General features: G+C 47.5%; 1 protein-coding gene across 2 annotated transcripts in view; it reads right to left on the bottom strand.

The window, feature by feature from the left end:
* LOC145354506 (cartilage acidic protein 1-like) overlaps positions 1 to 16,138 on the bottom strand; it is a 317,641-nt gene extending 301,503 nt beyond the window's left edge. For both annotated transcript variants that reach the window (XM_080205934.1, XM_080205933.1), the window contains exon 1: positions 15,872 to 16,138. In XM_080205934.1, the coding sequence (XP_080062060.1) occupies positions 15,872 to 16,062 (191 nt within the window). In that variant the 5' untranslated portion in view covers positions 16,063 to 16,138. The remainder of the gene's footprint in view (positions 1 to 15,871) is intronic.
* Positions 16,139 to 21,744: the final 5,606 nt, after the last annotated feature.

Genomic DNA, 21,744 nt, shown 5'->3' with positions numbered 1-21,744 from the left:
GTGCTTGCTTGGGAGTTGGGTTAACAGTCTTAGAGCTTTCAAAAAGCCTCTGAAGAGAGAGAGAGAGGGAGAGAGAGAAAGAGAAAGACCTCTCTCTTCCACCCGCTCCAGGCAGCAACTGCTCTTCACTTTGAAATGAAAATGAAACATTTTCCTGCAAGCTTAGTTCCTCCCATTAACCACATGACTGTGTCCCTGTCAACAACCTACTCAAAATCTTACATGACTCTGCGTACCTAGTCTAAAATCCCAGGAGAACGTAAATAAAAAAGGTCCATTAATTCTACAACAGCTAAAATCAGTTATCATCCTGCATTCTCAACATTTCAGCTGTATGTTTACGAAGACAAATCGACTCCTGTAAGAAAACACTGCTTCTGAAAGCAGCCCAATTTACACAGACAATATAGCAAAATAGACTAGTATCATCACACCTCCTCTTTAACCGTTCAACTGATAACATCTATGTCCCTTGGAGACTGAACTCTCTGCAAAAGGAAATCGGTCCTTCTTGTACCATTCTTCTCAAGGCTCCTCAGAATCCTGTACACCTCAACTGAGTCTCCCCCACCCCCAGCTTCCTTTGTGCCAAAGAAAACCATCCAGCCTGTCCAATCTTTCTTTCACTAAAATTCTCCATTCATGGCAATACCGTCGTAACTCTTTTCCCTCATGCAATCACATCCTTCTGCTAATGCTGTAGCCAGAACCATATACAGTATTCTACGTTCTAACTAGCATATTATACAGGGCCAATATAATCTCCCTGCTCTTCCACTAATAAGTAGCAGTGTCCCAAGCTTTGTCCTGACCATCTTATCTGTCCTGTTACCAGCTTCAAGGATCAGCGGGCATGCACTTGAAGGTCCCTCTGCACTTCTCGGGAACCTACCATTTATTGGGAATTTCTTTGTCTTATAGGCCCTCTCCAAGTCACACTTCTCTGGATTGTGTTCCATTTGCTAATGTTCCAGCCAGCTGACTAGTCCATTGATATCTTCCCGCAGTCTACAGTTTACCTCAGCCAATTTTCATATCATCTGCCAACTTCTCCATCATGCTCCCTCTACTTATGTCTAAATGATGGCTATCTGACACGAGAAACAAGGGACCTAGTACAGAGCCTTGTGGAAATCCAATGAAAACAGCCTTTCAGTCACATAAACACCTGTCAACCATTTCCCTGCCCCTAAACCAACTTTGGATCCAATTTGCCATTTTATCTCACGAGCATTTATTTTTCTGACCAGCTTTGCCTTGTGGGACCTTGTTAAAAGACATGTCAAACTTCACGCAGGCCACGTCAAATGCACTCATCAACTCTGCTCTCAAAAAAGTCAATCACGTTAGTCAGTTAAGAGGGGGCATTGGCGGACTGGCATTGTCACTGGATTAGTAACGCAGAGACCCAGGGTATGACCCTGGGGTCCCAGGTTGAATCCCACCACAGCAGATGGTGAAATTTGAATTCAAAAACAAATTTGAAATTAAAAGTCTAATAATGACCATGAAAACATTGTCAATTGTCATAAAAATCCATCTGGTCCACTAATATATTTCAGGGAAGGGAATCTGCTGTCCTTACCTGGTCTGGCCTGCATGTGACTCCAGAGCAATGTGGCTGACTCTCAACTGGCCTCTGAAATGGCCTAACAAACCGTTCGGTTCAAGGGCAATTAGAATCCTACAGAGCAGAGGAGGTCATTCGGCCCATCGATTCTGCACTGACGACAATCCCACCCAGGCCCTATCCCCATAACCCTATGCATTAACCTTGTTGGTTCCCCTGACACTAAGGGGCAATTTAGCATGGCCAATCCACCTAACTCGCACATCTTTGGATCAATTAAGGATGGACAATAAATGCTGGTCCAGCCAACGGTGCCCACATCCCATAAATAAAAGAAACACAAACCTCCCTGACTATCCTTGATCACACTGTGTCTTCCTAAATAACTGTACTGTTTCTCAGAATTGTCCTCAACAGTTTGCCCCCCGCTGGGGCCAATTCCTTTCTCTCGTTATAAACAGTAACACAACATTAGCAATCCCGCAGAGAAAGAGTTGAAAGGTCTTAGTGAGACCCTCAGGTATCGCCTCCCTTCTATCTGCTAACAGCCTTGGAGACACCTCATCCAAGCCTGGGGAGTCAGCTCCAGCACTTTTAAAAATGTTAAACTCCTTAACACTTCCTCTCTCATGACCTCATCAAATATTTCACACTCGTCCTCCTCCCTATCTGCCCTGCTACCTCCTCTGTGAATATAGACACAGGAAGGGGATAAATATTCCGATCCCACCTTCCACAGGAATCGCTGTGTGGGCGCGATGGAAAATTTGGCGTACCGTTTAAAGGTCCATTGATCTAAGGTGGGAATTTCCAGTCTTGGGGCAGGCAGGGCTGGAAAATCCCAACCATAATTTTCATTAAAAAAACCATTTCCACATTTTCCACATGCACACATGATTGCTTTGCTCTCCAATAGACTACATAATATCCTTAGTCATCCTCTTGACCTGAATGCATTTGCAAAATATCTGTGGATTATCCTTGACTTCAGTTGCCAATGTTTTTCCATGCCCTCCTTTTGTTTTCCTGTTTTCCTTTTGAATTTCACCCCCACCCTTAACATGTCCATTTTGCTGTGTTCAGTCAGCACAGTATCTAACAGAAGCTTTCTTTATTTGCCTTATCCTAGCCAGTACACTCCTTGGCATTCAAGGACTCCAGCTTCAGAAGCCCCATCTATTTTCTTTGTGAGAATATATTTATTCTGAATTCTCCCCATCTCTTCCATGAATGTCTCCCACATCCCCGACACTGATTTACTTCCCAGTAACTGTCTCCACTCCACTCGGGCTAAATCACTCCTTAGCTGAGTAAATTTGACCTTTCCCCAACTCGGAACATTTACTCCAGTATTCCACTGTCCTTTTCCACAACTGCACTAAATCTAACAGGTCATAACCACCAGATGGCAGAAGGGAACTCAGTTTAAATCTCGTTCAAAAGGTAGCAACTCCAACAGTGAAAGTACCTGCCCTGGTACTGACCCTCTGACAGTGCAGCACCCTCTCAGTACTGACCCTCTGACAGTGCAGCACCCTCTCAGTACTGACCCTCTGACAGTGCAGCGCCCTCTCAGCACTGACCCTCTGACAGTGCAGTGCTCCCTCAGCACTGACCCTCTGACAGTGCAGCAATCCCTCAGCACTGACCCTCTGACAGTGCAGCACTCGCTCAGCACTGACCCTCTGACAGTGCAGCACTCCCTCATCCTCCTCGCCTGCTACAGTGCCCATGGAAGGCGGGACAGGAGAGTTCTGGCCGTGTTCTCACTAATGCCCTGTACAACTGAAGTATAACAAGGTGGAAGCCTTGTCAAAGGTCTTCCACACTTGAAAGGTCAGCTTTTTTCTTTCCTAACAGATGGTGCCAGACCTGCTGAGATTTTCCAGCATTCTCTTTTTTGGTTTCAGATTCCAACATCCGCAGTAATTTGTTTTTATTTATGAAGCATGAGCTGCCTTCTCCTGTAATCAATTCCCCTCACAGTAGACAATAATATTCGATTAGCTTTCCTAATTACTTGCTGTGCCTGAACAGTAATCTTTAGCGAATCATGAGCTGGGACACCCAGATCCCTCTGCACTTCAGATCTGTTGTACCAACCAGCACAATGCAGGGTGATACAAATGCTGCATCTTCCACTAGCCGCGACAATACAACTTAAATTTCCACAATCTCCCACCTGCACGCTGCTCTCTTAAAAACAACTACTGTTACCAAATAAAAAGAGCGAATCAACCAGCTCAGATCAGCTACTGATGGTCCTTTCCTGACCTTCTGTGTGGGGATTACAGCGGCTCATTCACCACTCAAATCCTTGTTAATCAAAGCACTTTCAAGCAACAGAACAAGAGACTAGCACCCGAGCTCCAATGGTTACCAAATTTCAAGTATTTTTTTACACTGCGGACCTTGAGCTGATGAATCAGACGCTGTTTCTGCATTCAGGCTGGCTGGTTTTTCATGCTCAAACACGATTAACTCAATCAAAGCAATCTGGGCTTCCCCCCCACCCCACCCCCGAATTCCTCACTGCTTTGTCCTTGTCAATCACAGCTCAATAGGCAGCTCCTGTGTCCAACTTGAAAGGCAGCAGGTTCGAATCCTGCTCCACAGACTTGGGCTCAGACACCAGTCTGGGTTTGAGGGAGTGCTGCATTGCTGGAGGGTGCCACCTTTAACTCTAACCCTCACCCCCTCCGCCTCGGGTGACTGTGCAAAGATCCCATTGCACTATGTGGACAAAGGGCAGTCACGATGTGGAGTTGCCGGCGTTAGACCAGGGTAGGCACACTAAGAAGTCTCACAACACCAGGTTAAAGTCCAACAGGTTTATTTGATATCATGAGCTTTCACAGCGCATTTCCTTCATCAGATCATAAAGTCATAGAGTCATAGAGGTTTACAGCATGGAAACAGGCCCTTTGGCCCAACTTGTCTATGCTGTCCTTTTGTTTAAAACTCCTAAGGTAATCCTAATTGCCTGCATTTGGCCCATATCCCTCTATACCCATCTTACCCATGTAACTATCCAAATGCTTTTTAAAAGACAAAATTGTACCTGCCTCTACGACAACTTCTGGCAGCTCGTTCCAGACACTCACCCCCCTCTGTGTGAAAAAATTGCCCCTGTGGACACTTTTGTATCTCTCCCCTCTCATCTCAAACCTATTCCCTCTAGTTTTAGACTCTCCTACCTTTGGGAAAAGATATTGACTATCTAGCTGATCTGTCCCCCTCATTATTTTATAGACCTCTAAAAAGTCACCCTTCAGCCTTCTACACTCCAGAGAAAAAAGCCCCAGTCTATCCAACCTCTCCTTATAATTTAAACTATCAAGTCCCAGTAGAATCCTAGTAAATCTTTTCTGCACTCTTTCCAGTTTAATAATACCCTTTCTATAATAGGGTGACCAGAACTGTACACAGTTCTGACTCACCTGATGAAGGGGCAATGGTCTGAAAGCTTGTGCTACCAAATAGACCTGTTGGACTTTAACCCAGTGTTGTGAGATTTCTTACTGGACAAAGGGCTGCAGAATCCATCCCTATTACTCTCAATCCACACGACACAAAACAGACTGTCTGCCCAATATCACATAGTTGGTTATAGATATTGGCTGTGTGGGATTAGTCTGTTCAATTCCCTACACTGCAAAACCTCAGACAAGTATTATTATTATTCTTACTTTATCATTGTCACAAGCAGGCTTACATTCACACTGCAATGAAGTTACTGTGAAAAGCCTCTGGTTGCCACAATCCAGCACCTGCTCGGGTACACTAAGGGAGAATTTAGCACGGCCAATACACCTAACCAGCACGTCTTTCAGACTGTGGGAGGAAACCGGAGCACCCGGAGGAAACCCACGCTGACACGGGGAGAGCGTGCAGACACCACACGGACATTGGCCCAAGCTAGGAATCGAATCCGGGTCCCTGGCACTGTGAGGCAGCAGTGCTAACCACTGTGCCAACATGCTGCCCCCATAATTAATTGGCTGCTAATTGCTTTGAGATGCCCAGAGGTTGTATAAGGTGCCACAAAAATACAAGGCCAACAATGTGTAGATTAGGTGGATTGCACGGTGTAAATGTGTGGTGGGGTCATGGGGATAGAGTGGGGGTGCGGGCCTGGGTAAGGTACTCTTTCGGAGAAAAGGTGCAGACTCGATGGGTTGAATGGCCTCCGAATGCACTGCTGGGATTCGGTGGTTCACCTGTAAACATTCCTGTGCTGATACGTTGCTTCATCACCTCAGTGTGCTGCTCTGAAGCAGTGAGCTCCCAGAAAAGCTCAAGCTCCACTGCCAGCTTGCACACAACAGGGAACAGATCCTCTCACTGCCTCCACCAACCCCCTGCCATCCCCGCGTAGTCTGATACCGAACTGTTCCTCCATTTTGTGTTACATCATTGGCCTCCCACCAGCACAGCCCACACATACATGTCTCCTGTTGCAGCATCGGAGCATGGCCAAAACGATGGGTGACCACTACCCATCCAGGCCCCGACCAGAAACTCCAGGCCCAGACCAGAAACTCCAGGCCCAGACCAGAAACTCCGGGCCCAGACCAGAAACTCCGGGCCCAGACCACCACCTCCAGGCCCAGATTATTACCTCCAGGCCCAGACCACCACTTCCAGGCCCAGACCACCAGTTCCAGGCCCAGACCAGAAACTCCGGGCCCAGACCAGAAACTCCGGGCCCAGACCATGACCTCCAGGCCCCGACCACCACCTCCAGGCCCAGACCACCTGTTCCAGGCTCAGACCAGAAACTCCAGGCCCAGACCACCACCTCCAGGCCCAGACCATGACCTCCAGGCCCAGACCACGACCTCCAGGCCTGCACCACCCCCTCCAGGCCCAGTTCAGAAACTCCAGGCCCAGACCACCAGCTCCAGGCTCGCACCATCACCTCCAGGCCCAAACCACCACCTCCAGGTCTAGACCACCACATTCAGGCCCAGACCACTAGTTCCAGGCCTGGACCTCCACATCCAGGCCCAGGTGCCCACTTCCAGGCGTACTACTCAACTACAAGACAGACTGAAACCTTGGCTTCTCAATAAGACATCTCCCTCTTCACGCCCAACACTAACTTCTGCCAGTTCCCCCTGGGTTTGTGCCCAAAGCACCAAAGCTTCACCTTTGTCTGAATGATATAATAAAGCGTTCCATAGAGAAAAGCCTTTCTCGAAATGCAGATGACTAATCCAGAGGCTAGGCAAGATGCAGCATCGGATTACACAGTATTTACCACACAAAATCATAGAATCCCTGCAGTGCAAAGAAGGCCATTCGGCCCATCGGATATGCGCAGACTCTCTGACAGAGCATCTTACCCTGGCACTTTACCCATTCTATTCCCGTAACCCCATACATTTCCTATAGCTAATCCCCTGAACCTACAAAAGGGGAGACTAAATGGCAATTTAATATGGCCAACCCACCTAACCCGCACATCTTTCAGACTGCAGGAGGAAACTGAAGCACCTGGAGGAAACCCACACAGACACGGGGAGAATGTGCAGACTCTACATAGAAAGTGACCCGAGGCCGGGAATCAAACCCGGGTCCTTGGCGCTGTGAGGCAGCAGTGCTAACCACTGTGCCAACCATTCAGCCCACTGCACCGTCCATGCTGACTATCATACTTTACATGAACCTCCTTCCACCCTTCTTCATCCCCCTCCACCACCATATCCTTCTGTTCCATTCCCCCTCTTCTGTTAACACAGCTTCTCCTCAAAGGCATCCGTGCCACTCTCCTCCAATACTCCCTGTGGTTTCACATTCTCAGTGGGATGGCATGGTGGCACAGTGGTTAGCTCTACTGCCTCAACAGTGCCGGGGACACGGGTTCAATTCCCGACTTGGGTCATTGTCCATGTGGAGTCTGCACGTTCTCCCCGTGTCTGTGTGGGTTTCCTCCGAGTGCTCCGGTTTCCTCCCACAGCCTGAAATACATGCTAAATTCTCCCTCCGTGTACCTGAACAGGCGCCGGAGTGTGGTGACTACTGGGTTTTCACAGTAACTTCATTGAGGTGTTAAATAAGTCTACTTGTAACACCAATGAATAAACTATACTGAACTTATGTGGGGAAATGTTTAGAGGGGATGGGCGAGGCAAGTTCTTTTTTACGCAGAGGGTGGTGAATGTCTGGAACGCGCTGCCCAGGGAGGTGGTGGGAGCAGGTACGATCGCGGAATTTCAGGGGCAACTAGACAGATATATGAATAGGGTGGGAATGGAAGAGTAGGGACTTTGTAAGTGCGAATGGGTTTTAGTTTAGGCAGGCATCATGCTCGGCACAGGCTTGGAGGGCCGAAGGGCCTGTTCCTGTGCTTTGTTCTTTGTTCTTTTTTCTTCATTCTCACCATGTCCTGAATTAGATTTATCGGTGAACCATCTTGGATACTATCTGACCGGCTGGGGGTTTCCAACATTTTTTGTTGCTTGTCCTTTCAATTCCAGTTTCCGCTGTCCGTCTCTCCAATCTGACCTTGAACACTGGGATAGTCTGAAGCTCAGACACTAACCCTGAAACTGAGGAACACAGCTTTGTAACACCCTCACTCTGCATTGGAATCATGGAATCCCTACCGTGCAGAAGGAGGCCATTCGGCCCATCGAGTCTGCACCGACAACAATTCCACCCACAAACCCACAACCCGCCTAGTCCTCCTGACACTAAGGGGCAATTTAGCACGGCCAATCCACACGTCTTTGGACTGTGGGAGGAAACCGGAGCATCCAGAGGAAAACCCACGCAGGCATGAGGAGAATGTGCAAACTCCACACAGACCGTGACCCAAGCCGGGAATCGAACCCGGGTTCCAGGCGCTGTGAGGCGGCAGTGCTAACCACTGTGCCAACGTGCTGTCCAAACTACTCCGAAGCGTTGGCATTTCTGAGGCGTGCCCTGCTCCCACTGTGCCCTCTCATTAGCCCCAGCAAGCAGGATGATTGGCGATAGAAAAACAACTAGGAACATTATTGCCTTGCAAGCCACAGCTGAGTAGGAGGGTATGGATAGTCCTACTATCCAATTGTAGTGGCTGGATTGTAACCAAAGACTTTTTTTAAAACAAACATACTTACTTTCCTACTGCCTTTCTCCAAAGGAACTAATTAGTTGTGTTGCCACTGATAACCCAACATCAGGTCACCAGTGCAGTATGGGTGCAGTGGTATTGAGGTGACATTGACTGCCAAAAGTGGAAGAGGAACCACAAGATTGAGGGTCCCAGCAACACCTCCACAATGTTAACATAAAGAGGGCGATGCAGGAAGCACACCACATCCCTTCCTGCACTCTCCAAGACCAGGAAATGTTGATTCCAAAATGTCTCAAGTTCTGTCCAACAAAAGACTTTGGCACTCAGCCCCTAAACCTGTCCAATCAGAGTTGGTCTGCCCTTCCAATCTCCCATCTTTGTTCAATATTCCATTTCACAAGCATCTCTACACTTTGGCTTTGAGAGCTCCAATCACCCGAGGCATTTGCGACAGTCTGGCAGAGTGAGCTCCAGATTTTCAATACCCTTTGTGTAAAACACATTCCTCCTCTTTTTTTTTTAACTAGCTTGGCATGATTTTTAACGCTCAACCTGTCCTTGATTTCCCCACCAGCGCAATCTGCTTTTTCTTTTATCAATCCTATCAAATATTTTCAACGTTTGAAATTCCTCCATTGCTTCGCAATCTTCTCTATTCGGGGGGGGGGGGGGGGGGGGGGGGGGGAGGTGGGGGAATGCAAGGCAACCTTCTGGAACTTGCCACAACCCACAATTTAACCCTCCAAGCCCCAGTGTAACGCTGACGAAAAATCCCACATTGCACCCATACTCCAAGGGTCGTATGAGGCGGCACGGTGGCACAGCGGTTAGCACTGTTGCCTCACGGCGCTGGGGATGAGGGTTCGATTCCTGGCTTGGGTCACTGTTTGTGTGCACATTCTCCCCATGCCTGCGTGGGTTTCCTCCAGTTTCTCCAGTTTCCTCCCACAGTCCGAAAGACGTGCTGGTTAGATGGATTGGGTCGTGCTAAATTCTCCCTCAGTGTACCCGAACAGGCACTGGAATGTGGCAATGAGGGGATTTTCAGAATAACATCATTCCAGTGTTAATGTGAGCCTACTTGTGACATTAATAAATTAAAAAAACATACTTTCTCAGGAAGCTAAAGAAATTTGCATGTCAGCTACGACTCTCACCAACTTTTACAGATGTACCATAGAAAGCATTCTTTCTGGTTGTATCACAGCTTGGTATGGCTCCTGCTCTGCCCAAGACCGCAAGGAACTACAAAGCATCATGAATGTAGCCCAGTCCATCACGCAAACCAGCCTCCCATCCATTGACTCTGTCTACTCTTCCCACTGCTTTGGAAAAGCAGCCAGCATAATCAAGTATCCCATGCACTCCTGACATTCTCTCTTCCACTTTCTTCCGTCGGTATAAAGATACGAGGTCACGTACCAACCGACTCTTCCCTGCTGCCATCAGACTTTTGAATGGACCTACATTACATGTAAAGCAGTTGATGTGGTGTATATGGATTTCAGTAAAGTGTCTGGTAAGGTTCCCCTTATTACAGAAAATACAGAAGCATGGGATTTAGCAGTTTGGATCAGAAATTGGCTAGCTGTAAGAAGACAGAGGGTGGTAGTTGATGGGAAATGTTCATTCTGGAGTTCAGTTTCTAGGGGTGAACTGCAAGGATCTGTTTTGGGGCCACTGCTGTTTATCATTTTCATAAATGAGCTGGATGAGGGCAGAGAAGGATGTGTTAGTAAATTTGCAGATGACACTAAAGTCGGTGGAGCTGTGGACAGTGCGGAAGAACGTTGCAGATTACAGAGGGACATAGATAAGCTGCAGAGCTGGGCTGAGAGGACAAATGGAGTTTAATGCGGAAAAGTATGAGGTCATTCAATTTGGAAGGCTTAACAGGAATACAAAGTACTGGGCTAATGGTAAGATACTTGGTAGTGTGGATGAGCAGAGAGATCTTGGGGTCTGTGTGCATAGATCCCTGAAAGTTCGCACCCAGACTGACATGGTTATTAAAAGGGTGTACAGTGTGTTAGCTTTTATTGGTAGAGAGATTGAGTTTCAGAGCCATGAGATCATGTTGCAGCTGTACAAAACTCTGGTGCGGCCGCACTTGGAGTATTGCGTACAGTTCTGGTCGCCGCGTTATAGGAAGGATGTGGAAGCATTGGAAAGGGTGCAGAGGATATTTACCAGGATGTTGCCTGATATGGTGGGAAGGTCGAATGAAGAAAGGCTGAGGGACTTGAGGCTGTTTTCGTTAGAGAAAAGAAGGTTAAGACATGACTTAATAGAGGCATACAAGCTGATCAGAGGATCAGATAGGATGGACAGTGAGAGCCTTTTTCCTCGGATGGTGATGGCTAGCACGAGGGGACATAGCTTTAAATTGAGGGGTGATAGATATAGGACAGATGTCAGAGGTAGGTTCTTTACTCAGAGGGTAGTAAGGGCGTGGAATGCCCTTCCTGCAGCAGTGGTGGACTCGCCAACATTAAGGGCATTTAAATGGTCATTGGATAAACATGTGGATGATATTGGAATAGTGTAGGTTAGGTGGGCTTTAAATTGGTTTCACAGGTTGGTGCAACATCGAGGGCCGAAGGGCCTGTACTGCGCTGTAATGTTCTATGTTCTATGTTATATCAACTTGATCTTTCTCTACACCCTAACTATGACTCTACCATTACATTCTGCCTCTCAGCACCAGGGACCCAGGTTCGATTCCTGGCTTGGGTCACTGCCTGTGCGGTGTTTGCACGTTCTCCCCGTGTCTGCGCGGGTTTCCTCCGGGTGCTCCGGTTTCCTCCCACATTCTAAAAGATGTGCTGGTTAGTCGCATTGACCCAAACAGGCGCTGGAGTGCAGTGACTTGGGGAATTTCACAGTAACTTCATTGCAGTGTTAATGTTATTTGTGACTAATAAACAAACTTTTTAAACTTTACCTTCTGCACTCTCCCCTTTCCTTCGCCCCCTCTGTTCTCTATGTTTGATATGCATTGTCTGTATAGCACGCAAGAAACAATACTTTTCTCCGCACACTAATACAAGTGACATTAATCAAATCAAATCCAGGGTAAATATCTCCATCTTGAGGTGTAATGTGCAAAACTGAGCACAGTTACTCCAGATTCGGGTCCAGCCAACACAAACAAACCCAAGAACATAAGAATTAGGAGCTGGAGGAGCCCATACCTCAACCCCACTCTGCCATTAAATAAGATTACAGCCAATCTTCTCAATTCCTCTCTCCGTCTCTCACCATATTCCTCATGATGATAGCAGCTGAACATCCACAGCTCACTGGGCTAGAGAATTCATAGAAAAATCATAGAATCCCTATAGTCCAGAAGTAGACCATTTGACCCATCGAATCTGCGCTAACCACAATTCCACCCAGGCGCTGTCCCCATAACCCATGCATTTACCCTAGTCTGCTTGACACTATGGGTCAATTTATCATGGACAATCTACCTAACCCACACATCTTTGGACTGTGGGAGGAAACCGGAGCACCCGGAGGAAACCCACGTAGACACGGGGAGAATGTGCAAACTCTGCACAGACAGTAACCCGAGGCCAGGATCGAACCCAGGTCCCTGGAGCAGTGCTAACCACTGTGCCACCGTGCTGCCCATTCCACAACCTTTGAATGAAGAGATATCCCCTCCTCGCAACCTGAAGCCACTGACCCTTCACCCTGAGTCTATGCCCCCTCGGTCTGGAAAGTCCAGCTAGGGGTATCAACCTCTCATTGTCCAACCTGTCCATAGAGGTATCACATGATTCACTGAAGTCAAACCTCAATTCTTGAAGGATATTGATCCAATCAACTCGACGGGTGGGGTTTTCTTAGAATCTTAGAATCCCGACAGTGCAGGAGGAGGCCATTCGGCCCATCAAGTCTACATCAACAACAATCCCAGCCAGACCCTATCCCCATAACCCCATGCATTTACTCTAACAATCCCCTCTGACACTAAGGGGCAATTTAGTATTGCCAATCCACCTAACTCGCACATCTTTAGACTTTGGGAGGAAACCGGAGCACCCAGGGCAAACCCATGCAGACACGGGGAGAACGTGCAGAATCCACACAGACAGCGACCCGAGGCCGGGAATCGAGCCCGGGTCCCTGGCACTGTGAGGCAGCAGTACAAACCACTGTGCCAACGTGATGCCCCAAAATCGGAAAATCTCTCCTGAGGTCAACGGATCATTGCATGGTCCGCCCCTCTCCCTGCCTGCAGCAGGCGGGATGGGAAACTTCCAGTGTCTGTCTCCTCATTGGAAAATCTTCTACATCCCAGGAGTTAATGTAATGGCCAACAAATACCAGTCACAATAACGTTCTCGCTCCACTGGCCACAAACCCGCTTTCCAGCCTACACTGCACACAGGACTGCGTCCCAGAGTTGAAAGGCATCCCAGAATATGTTCTGTCCAGAATTTTATATACAAATATATATTTAATAGGAAACATTTTTCAAGGCTTCCTTCCGAGAGTGTTAAAACAAAAGCAATCACAACCCCTTTGCAAGACGACAGATCTGATTTTGAAAGACATATACTGCAATTTGACATACTTTTATACACGGATAAAGGACATGTTTGAGATTAATTATTGCGAGAGAGGGTGCAGCATCAAACTGGCCAGATGTTGGGTGAACTGACTGGGAGGTGAGAGAGAAACACAGGCACAGAATCCCAATCAAATTCCTCAGGTGCCAGCAGGTTTCCCAGGACTTAGACAAGAAACAAGTCAAACATCTTAACCTTCAGAGCATCAATGTCCCCAGAGAAGACAGTAGCTGCAATAATCCCATCACCCTGCCTCTCACCCACGTAAATTCTTCCCCAGATGTCTGCATTTTTGAACATGAAGCAGTCCAAGATTGAAGCAACATTTTCCAGTAAAACAAAGCAAGAGCGATACTTTCTATGGTGTACATCGAGTCTTATCTTAATGGAATTAAGGGTGATCCCAGGAGGGTGATAAGACAATTAAACACAATTAAGGCAGAAAGAAGCACTGACGGTGAATTTTGTGAAAAGCAAAATTTTAGTTCCCACTGCAATCTCACCAAAATTCTGGCAAAGAATCATAGAATCCTGACAGTGCAGAAGGAGGCCATTCGGCCTATCAAGTCTGCATTGACAACACTCCCACCCACGCCCTATCTCTGTAACCCCACAAATTTACCCTGCTAATCCCCCTGGCATTAAGGGTCAATTTAGTACAGCCAATCAACCTAACCCACACATCTTTGGAATCATAGAACCCTACAGTGCAGAAAGAGGCCCTTCGGCCCATCGAGTCTGCTCCGAACACAATCCCACCCAGGCCCTACCCCCATATCCCTACATATTATACGCACTGATCCCCTCTAACCTACGCATCCCTGGACACTAAGGGGCAATTTCTTAGCATAGACAATCAACCTAACCCGCACATCTTTGGACGGTGGGAGGAAACCGGAGCACCCGGAGGAAACCCACGCAGACACGGGGAGAATGCGCAGACTCCACACAGACAGTGACCAAGGCCAGATTTGACCCAGGTCCCTGGCGGTGTGAGGCAGCAGTGCTAAACACTGTGCCACCCAATTCCCCCGCGTTTGAAATTTGCAAGTTTTGTTTTCAAAAAAACCCAATGTATCCGTGTATAAAACGCGACTAAAATCCAGCAACGTCACTCCGAACACCATCCAGCACGATAGGGGAAAGCTAAATTTAGATTTCTGTTTGTCAGGGAGGGAGTTCAAAGAAATAAGTTGTCCATTCAGAGTGACTTCTTGGATCAGGACGTCTCTCCAGGAATGGATGGTGAGACTAATTGTCACTTGGTGATCTCGGACAGCCGAGGAACAGACAGTCGGAGGAGACAGATGGAACGAGGGATGGAAAGTGACAGAGAGAGATGGAAATGGTACACCCAGGATCCAAAATAATGGGGGGGAAGAAAGTGACAGGCCTTAGCTTGACAGGTGGATAGGATAGAGGGGGTATGAGAGTCACAGAGATGCAGCAAGGGAGAGTTAACACGAGGGGTTGATCAGCAGCAGGTATAAAGAGTAGCACAATGGCACAGTGGTTAGCACTCTGCCTCACAGTGCCACAGTTCAATTCCTGGTTCAGGTCACTGACTGTGCGGAGTTTGCACATTCTCCCCGTGTCTGCATGGGCTTCCTCTGGGTGCTCCAGTTTCCTCCCACAGCCTGAAAGATGTGCTGGTTAAGTGCACTGGCCGTGCTAAATTCTCCCTCAGTGTACCCGAATAGGCGCCCGAGTGCGGCGACTAAGGGGTTTTCACAGTAACTTCATTGCAGTGTTAATGTAAGCTGACTTGTGACACTGATAAATAAACTTAAAAAAGAAGAGCCCAGGAAAGGGACACAATTTTAAATCTATGCAGCAACATCACTGTGCTGAGTAGGAAGAGGAGTTCTTTAATACTTTGCAAAGGCAACAATAACCATTTAAAAGGGAACTCGGCACGCATTCAGTTATACAAAGAGATATTTAAATATATACAATAAGATATTGCTGCATTGATGGCCTCATTGTTAAAACTGGGTCCTTTGGCTAGATTTCTTTTTGCCTGCAGATTAGTGATCAGGTCCCTAGTGTAACTCTGCATGCTGCACTCACATATTCAGACATAGTCGCACATCGCAGACATACATATATATACACATACACACACACATACCACATACATACATCATATAGAGATGCATGGTTTGTCTGCATAAACATCATACAGGCATATACACACATACATTGTCGTATATATCATATAGAGAAGCATAGTTTGTGCATATTTTTGACACATCATGCATATATATACACAGATACATGTGTAAATCACACACATATACATGGTCATATATACATCAGGGAGATGTATGGTTTGCCTGTGTCTATTTCAAACACAGCATACATACATATATACACATATCACATACATGATCATAGATGTCATATAGAGATGTAAGGTTTGTCTGCGTACATCTCAAACACAACATATAGACACAGGGGCACAATATAGGGACAGTTTATACACAAGATGATCCTCTCTTACTTTTTATTTAGATATCGGTTGAGATATAGATATCAGACATCCACACCTACTCTTTCTGCATTTGGACACACATTTATATCTCGTCTCTCGGACACACATACAGACAGATAGAGACTGCCGAATGATCAGGCTATTGTGCGGGACACACCTACCCCGCCACCACTATCTCCAACTCCCCATCGTTATCCACGTCGGTCACTGCCACTCCGTAATTGAGTTGAGTCGGATTATTGTCGTAGTCAGGGGGGAGGACGGTGTCGGTCACGGCTGCGAAGAGGGGCTGGGATCTCTGCGGGAGCACCCAGCGCACCAGGGCGAGGAACGGCAGGATAGAAAGCAACATCCCCACTCGGGTGAGACTGACTGAGGGAGTGTGTGAGAGAGGGAGAGGGGGGGTTAAAGAGGAGGATGTGGGAGCGGGGAGGGGAGGGTGGGGAAGAGATCAGCAGCAACTGCAAGAGAGAGAGAGAAAAAAACTTGGTTAAGATTTACAGGAAAGAGACTGAAGATAAACAGACTGGAAGGCTTGCCAAGGAGGGAGAGACACACAGACAGACAGAGCTACCTCTTATCTTGCAGTGATATCAGTTTGCAAAGGCTGGATAATAATCCCACAGTCACATCGCAACAAAGTTCATCCCACATCCCTCCCCACCCCCTTGCACAATCCCTGCACAAACTTCCAGCTAAACCTCCCCAATTTACTGAGGGAGGGAGGCGACAACAGGACCAGTTCTGTTGCAGCCTGGACCAGCTACACCAACCCATTCATTCAAAGCTCTCACCCAGTCGCTCCGGATTTAACTGCCATCATTACAGGATATATTTTTTCCCCGGCTTTTTAAATCAGTTTCCCATCATTGAGTTAGAATTTAATTAAGTGTAATTGCACGGAATTATCGTTTGTGGGTACTTAGGATCCAATTTAATATATATATATGTGTATAGAAATTAATATAATCTACCATTAATATAAAAATTCATTATGCACGGATACCTCGTTTGCTGCGGAAATGGAGTTTAGAATGCTAGAAATGGGAGATTTACAATTGTTTAAAAGTATAATGTCGTTGAATTTCAAACTAGAAACTGCAATACTCACATTGATGGCACTTTCTGAGCCCAGGCTCCCAGCGTCTGTCCTTCCCCCTGTTACTGTGAACACTCTCTCTCTCTATCCTTCTCTCTCTCTATCTATCTCTCGCTCTCTCACTTTCTCTGTCTCTCTATCCCAGCTTGCAGCCTGGAGAGGCATTGCTCCTTCTCTCGTTTTAAGGGATTCTCCTGTCTCCCCCCACCCCCCCACCCCTCCAACCCCACCACCTCCCCAAGCTTTATGCAAGAACATTACATAATCTCCCCTCCAATCACAGTGCTCCTGCCAACATCACTGCCCTCCCAAAAGTGCCTCTGGTCCAATGGTACAGGGGGTGCAGGAGAGGGGTGGGGGTGTAACCCTATCCTTCCCCCCCTCCCCTGCCAACTGGGCACATCCCACCGCACATCCCAGGATGGCACAGTCGGATCCCAGAGAGTAATTGGCGGGCCATAATTTGCTGCCATGCTCAGGGAGTGAATGATTATGTTAGGGGACTGCTTAATTAATCCTGTAATGGGGGCGATTTATCTTGAGGAGGTAGGGGGAGGGAGGAGTTGCTGGGCATTTTGGCTTCTTTACCTAGAGCTCTGCTGTGGAGGAGGCTACTCACTGTCACTCCCGCTCTGGATCAATATTCCAGTTTATTCATTTAGTGACAGACTGGAATAAGTACTTTGGCAAACTGTTTACTGGTGAACCAGGACCTAGACATCCAGGGGCTTATTGTTATGTGGTCTTGGCTGAGGGAATGATGACACCATTCTGGCTACACCTCATCCTGGTTAGACTTCCCGCCAAATGGTGATGCTGCTGATGATGCACCGTTTATAAGATCATAAGACATAGGAGCAGAATTAGGCCACTCGGTCCATCACGTCTGCTCCTATTATTCAATCATGGCTGATAGTTTTCTCATCCCCATTCTCCTGCCTTTTCCCCAGAACTCCTGATCTCCATATTAATCAAGAACTTATCTGTCTCTGTCTTAAAGACACTCAAAGTCTTGGCTTCCGCAGCCTTCTGCGACAAAGAGTTCCACAGATTCACCACTCTCTGGCTGAAGAAATTCTTCCTCGTCTCTGCTTCAAAGGATCGTCCCTTTAGCCTGAGGTTGTGCCCTCAGGTTCTAGTCATCAAATCACACTCTGGTCCGTCACTTATGCCAGTCCCCCATTTCTCAAGCACTTCCTCCTCCTTGAGCGTCTCACCTGGTTCCACCCCTCTTGTTTCCCATTTAAAATCCACCTTCTCTGTCCAAGCACCATTAAGATGTGCTCCATGGAATCCCTGCTGTGCAGAAGGAGGCCATTTGGCCCATCAAAGATGCACCGATTCTCCAAAAGATCACCTCATCCAGGCCCACCCCACCCATCCTATCTCCATAACCCCACACATTTCCATAGAATAGAATCCCTACAGTGCAGAAGGAGGCCATTTGGCCCACTAAGTCTGCACTGCCCACAATCCCCCCCAGACCCTATTCCCGCAACCCCACATATTTACCCTGCCAATCTCCCCGATACTAGGGTCAATTTAGCATGGCCAATCAACCTAACCCATACATCTTCGGACGTGGAAGGAAAACGGAGCACCTAGTGGAAACCCACGCAGACACGGGGAGAACGTGCAAATTCCACATCGACAGTGACCCAAGGCCAGATTTGAACCCAGGTCCCTGATGCTGTGAGGCAGCAGTGCTAACCATTGTGCCACCGTGCCATGCTAACGTTTGGATACTTTCTCCTCCTCTGAACATCTCACCTTGTTTCACCCCTCTTGTTTCTCATTTAAAATCCATCTTCCCTACCACCCACTCAAATACTATTAGAATGCTCTTCATAGAATCCCTATAGTGCAGAAGGAGTTCATTTGACCCATCAAAGCTGCACCAACTCTCCGAAAGAGCATTTAATCCAGGCTCACCCCATCACCCTATCCCTGTAACCCCATACATTTCCCATGGCTAATCCACCTCACCTACACATCTTTGGACACTAAGGGACAACTTAGCATGGCCAATCCACCTAACCTGCAGGACTTTGGACTGTGGGAGGAAACCAGAGCACCCAGAGAAAATCCAACAGACACAAACAGCACCAGAAACTCGGGTTCACTTCCCGGCTTGGGTTACTGTCTGTGTGGAGTTTGCATGTTCTCCCCATGTCTGCGTGGGTTTCCTCCTGGTGCCCCAGTTTCCTCCCACAGTCCAAAGATGTGCAGGTTTGGTTGATTGACCATGCTAAAATTGTCCTTCAGTGTTTCCAGATGTGTAGGTTACGGGGATTAGACTCGAGGAGAATGTGAAAACTCCACACAGACAGTGACTGGAAGCTGGAATTGAACCTGGCTTGCTGGTGCTGCGAGGCAGCAGTGCTAACCACTGTGCCACCATGCCATTCTCACTGAAATATCTCAATTATTTTACTGTCTTGGTCTCTGCAATGAGCAGCTTCTCAAACTTGCTGCTTTTAACATCTATCACCACCCATGGAATTCTCTCCCAAATGTGGTCACTGTCCTCTTCTCCTCCCTTCATCTCTCCCTCCATGTAAGCTCCCCAATCCATATTCACAGCCACCCCCTTGACCAGGCTATCTGATGTGGTCTTGCTATTCATAGGGCCAGAATTTTACTGCCTCGCCCACCACAGGAATCGGAGAGGGTGAGGGGCGGACCACGGAAAGGTTCGTTGACCCTGGAGGGGGTTTTACGGTTTTGGGACAAGCATGGCCATAAAATCCCGCCTATGATGTATCAATCATAGATCAGGACATCCCTAATCTCTCCCATGGGTAGTCCACCCACATCTTCATCCCCCTCCCATCCCTACTTCCTTCTGTATCTGTCCCTGGGACAAAACTCTTCCCTATCTCACTTCCAGCTGCATTTCCAAAATCCCAACACTGTGGCGCTCCGTTCACCAGAGTATCAATGCTCCTGATCCTAATCTGTTCCAGCACATCCTCACTTACAGCTGAGTTGTCCTTGTCCTCATTAAGACCATTAAAGTTTATTTATTAGTCACAAGTAAAGCTTACATTAACATTGCAGTGAAGTTACTATGAAAATCCCCCAGTCACCACACTCCAGTGCCTGTTCGGGTCAATACAGCTAACAGACTGTGGAGGAAACCCATGCAGAAATGGGGAGACTTCACATAGATAGTGACCCAAAGCCCAGAATCGAACTTGGGTCCCTGGCACTATGATGTAGTGCCAGTGCCAGCGTGCCTCCCGCACTGTCTCTGGCACTGGGCGTCCGGACCCTTGCACAGCCCTCACCCACCTCCACTCCCTCAAATCCAAGGAACACAAAGGGAAACTGATGCAGCAGACAGCCGATCTAACCATTCCCAGCCCGATCCAGCTGGACTTCACAAAACACCATCAGGCTCTGCTCCCTCATCTGCGAAGCCCGCTCACCAATCCTGTATCACCCTGGAATCCAAAGATAACCCCTAACTTCATCACTCTACAGCAAACCATGTTCTTAAGCCCCACTCCCTGGCCTCCTCTCCCCTCACCTCCAATAATAAGTGCAAAGAGTTTATGAATTTCTGCTCACTGATTCCAAGCAAACCCAATCAGTTGCTTCTTCAGCTTGCCTCCTTTCCTATCCCAGCAGATTAAACTTCCTATTAACTCCCCACCATGCCTCATGCTGAGCTCACAGCTTCCTCGAGCTCCTCTCCTACCTCTCCTCATGCCCTCTCCGAGCTCATCTTGTCCACACCACCCTCCCGTTTCCTCGATCTTATCCCAATAATCTCTTGACTTCCCCTCCTGGCCTCAGTTTTAGTCAGAAATGTCCTGTCCTATCCGTCACAGGAATCATAGCGGACAGGACAGAAAATCCAGTGAACTATGTAAAGGTTTGTTGACCTGGGTGGGAATTCCTGGTCTTCAGATGCGCATGGCTGGAAAATCCCGTCCAAAGGTCATGGAATCATAGAATCCCACAGTGCAGAAAGAGGCCATTCAGCCCATCGAGTCTGCATCGACCACAATCCCACCCAGGTCCTATTTCCATAACCCACATATTTACCCTGCTCACCCCCTGACACGAGGGTCAATGTGGCCTGGCCAATGTTTGTAGATGTGCAGGGTGGGTGGATTGAAACATGGAAACATAGAAAATAGGAACAGGAGGAGGCCATTCAGCCCTTTGATCCTGCTCCACCATTTATTACGATCATGGCTGATCATCCAACTCAATAGCCTAATCCTGCTTTCTCCCCATAACCTTTGATTCCATTCACCCCAAGTGCTATCCAGCTGCCTCTTGAATACATTCATAGATTTGGCCATGCTAAATTGCCCCTTAGTGTCAGGAGGATAAGCAGGGTAAATACATGGGGTTACGGCCTGGGTGGGATTGTTGTCTGTGCAGGCTCGATGAGCCAAATGGTCTCTTGCACTGTAAGTGTCACAACGCGGAGGAGATTTCTCCCTCTGCATGATTTTGGAACCTCCCAAAAGGGATATACCTCGCCTCGTAATCTTGTGTGTGTGTGTGAGAAAGCAGGATGCTGCTGGATTTGATAAATTAAAACAGGATCTGACACTCTCTATCATGAACAATTAACAGGTCTTTATTTTTAAACTGGTGACAACCTTATTAAACAATTAACAAACTGAATAAACTCCCCAATAGAATGCTGCTCCAATTACAAGACTCACTCAAGAATAATGAAATGGAACCTTTTAGAATATAGTCACTCTTGAATAATATACCAGGCATCTGTTGGAAGTATGAAGTTGCTTCCATCTGGAACACTTTCTGAATTGTATCTCTTTGTCTTTAGATGGTGATTTTCTGAAGATATATATATTAAACTGCAGGATACCATATGAGAGCCTCGTCTCTCCGTCCTTCCAAGTAAAGAGGTGGCAAGCTTACTCTGATATTATCTCCCCTTGACCCGCT

Source organism: Carcharhinus amblyrhynchos, chromosome 17, assembly GCF_965287045.1.
Source record: "Carcharhinus amblyrhynchos chromosome 17, sCarAmb.v2.hapA, whole genome shotgun sequence".
Taxonomy (NCBI): Eukaryota; Metazoa; Chordata; class Chondrichthyes; order Carcharhiniformes; family Carcharhinidae; genus Carcharhinus; species Carcharhinus amblyrhynchos.
Note: the sequence above shows the minus strand (reverse complement) of the source record. Positions and strands in the feature narration are given on the sequence as shown.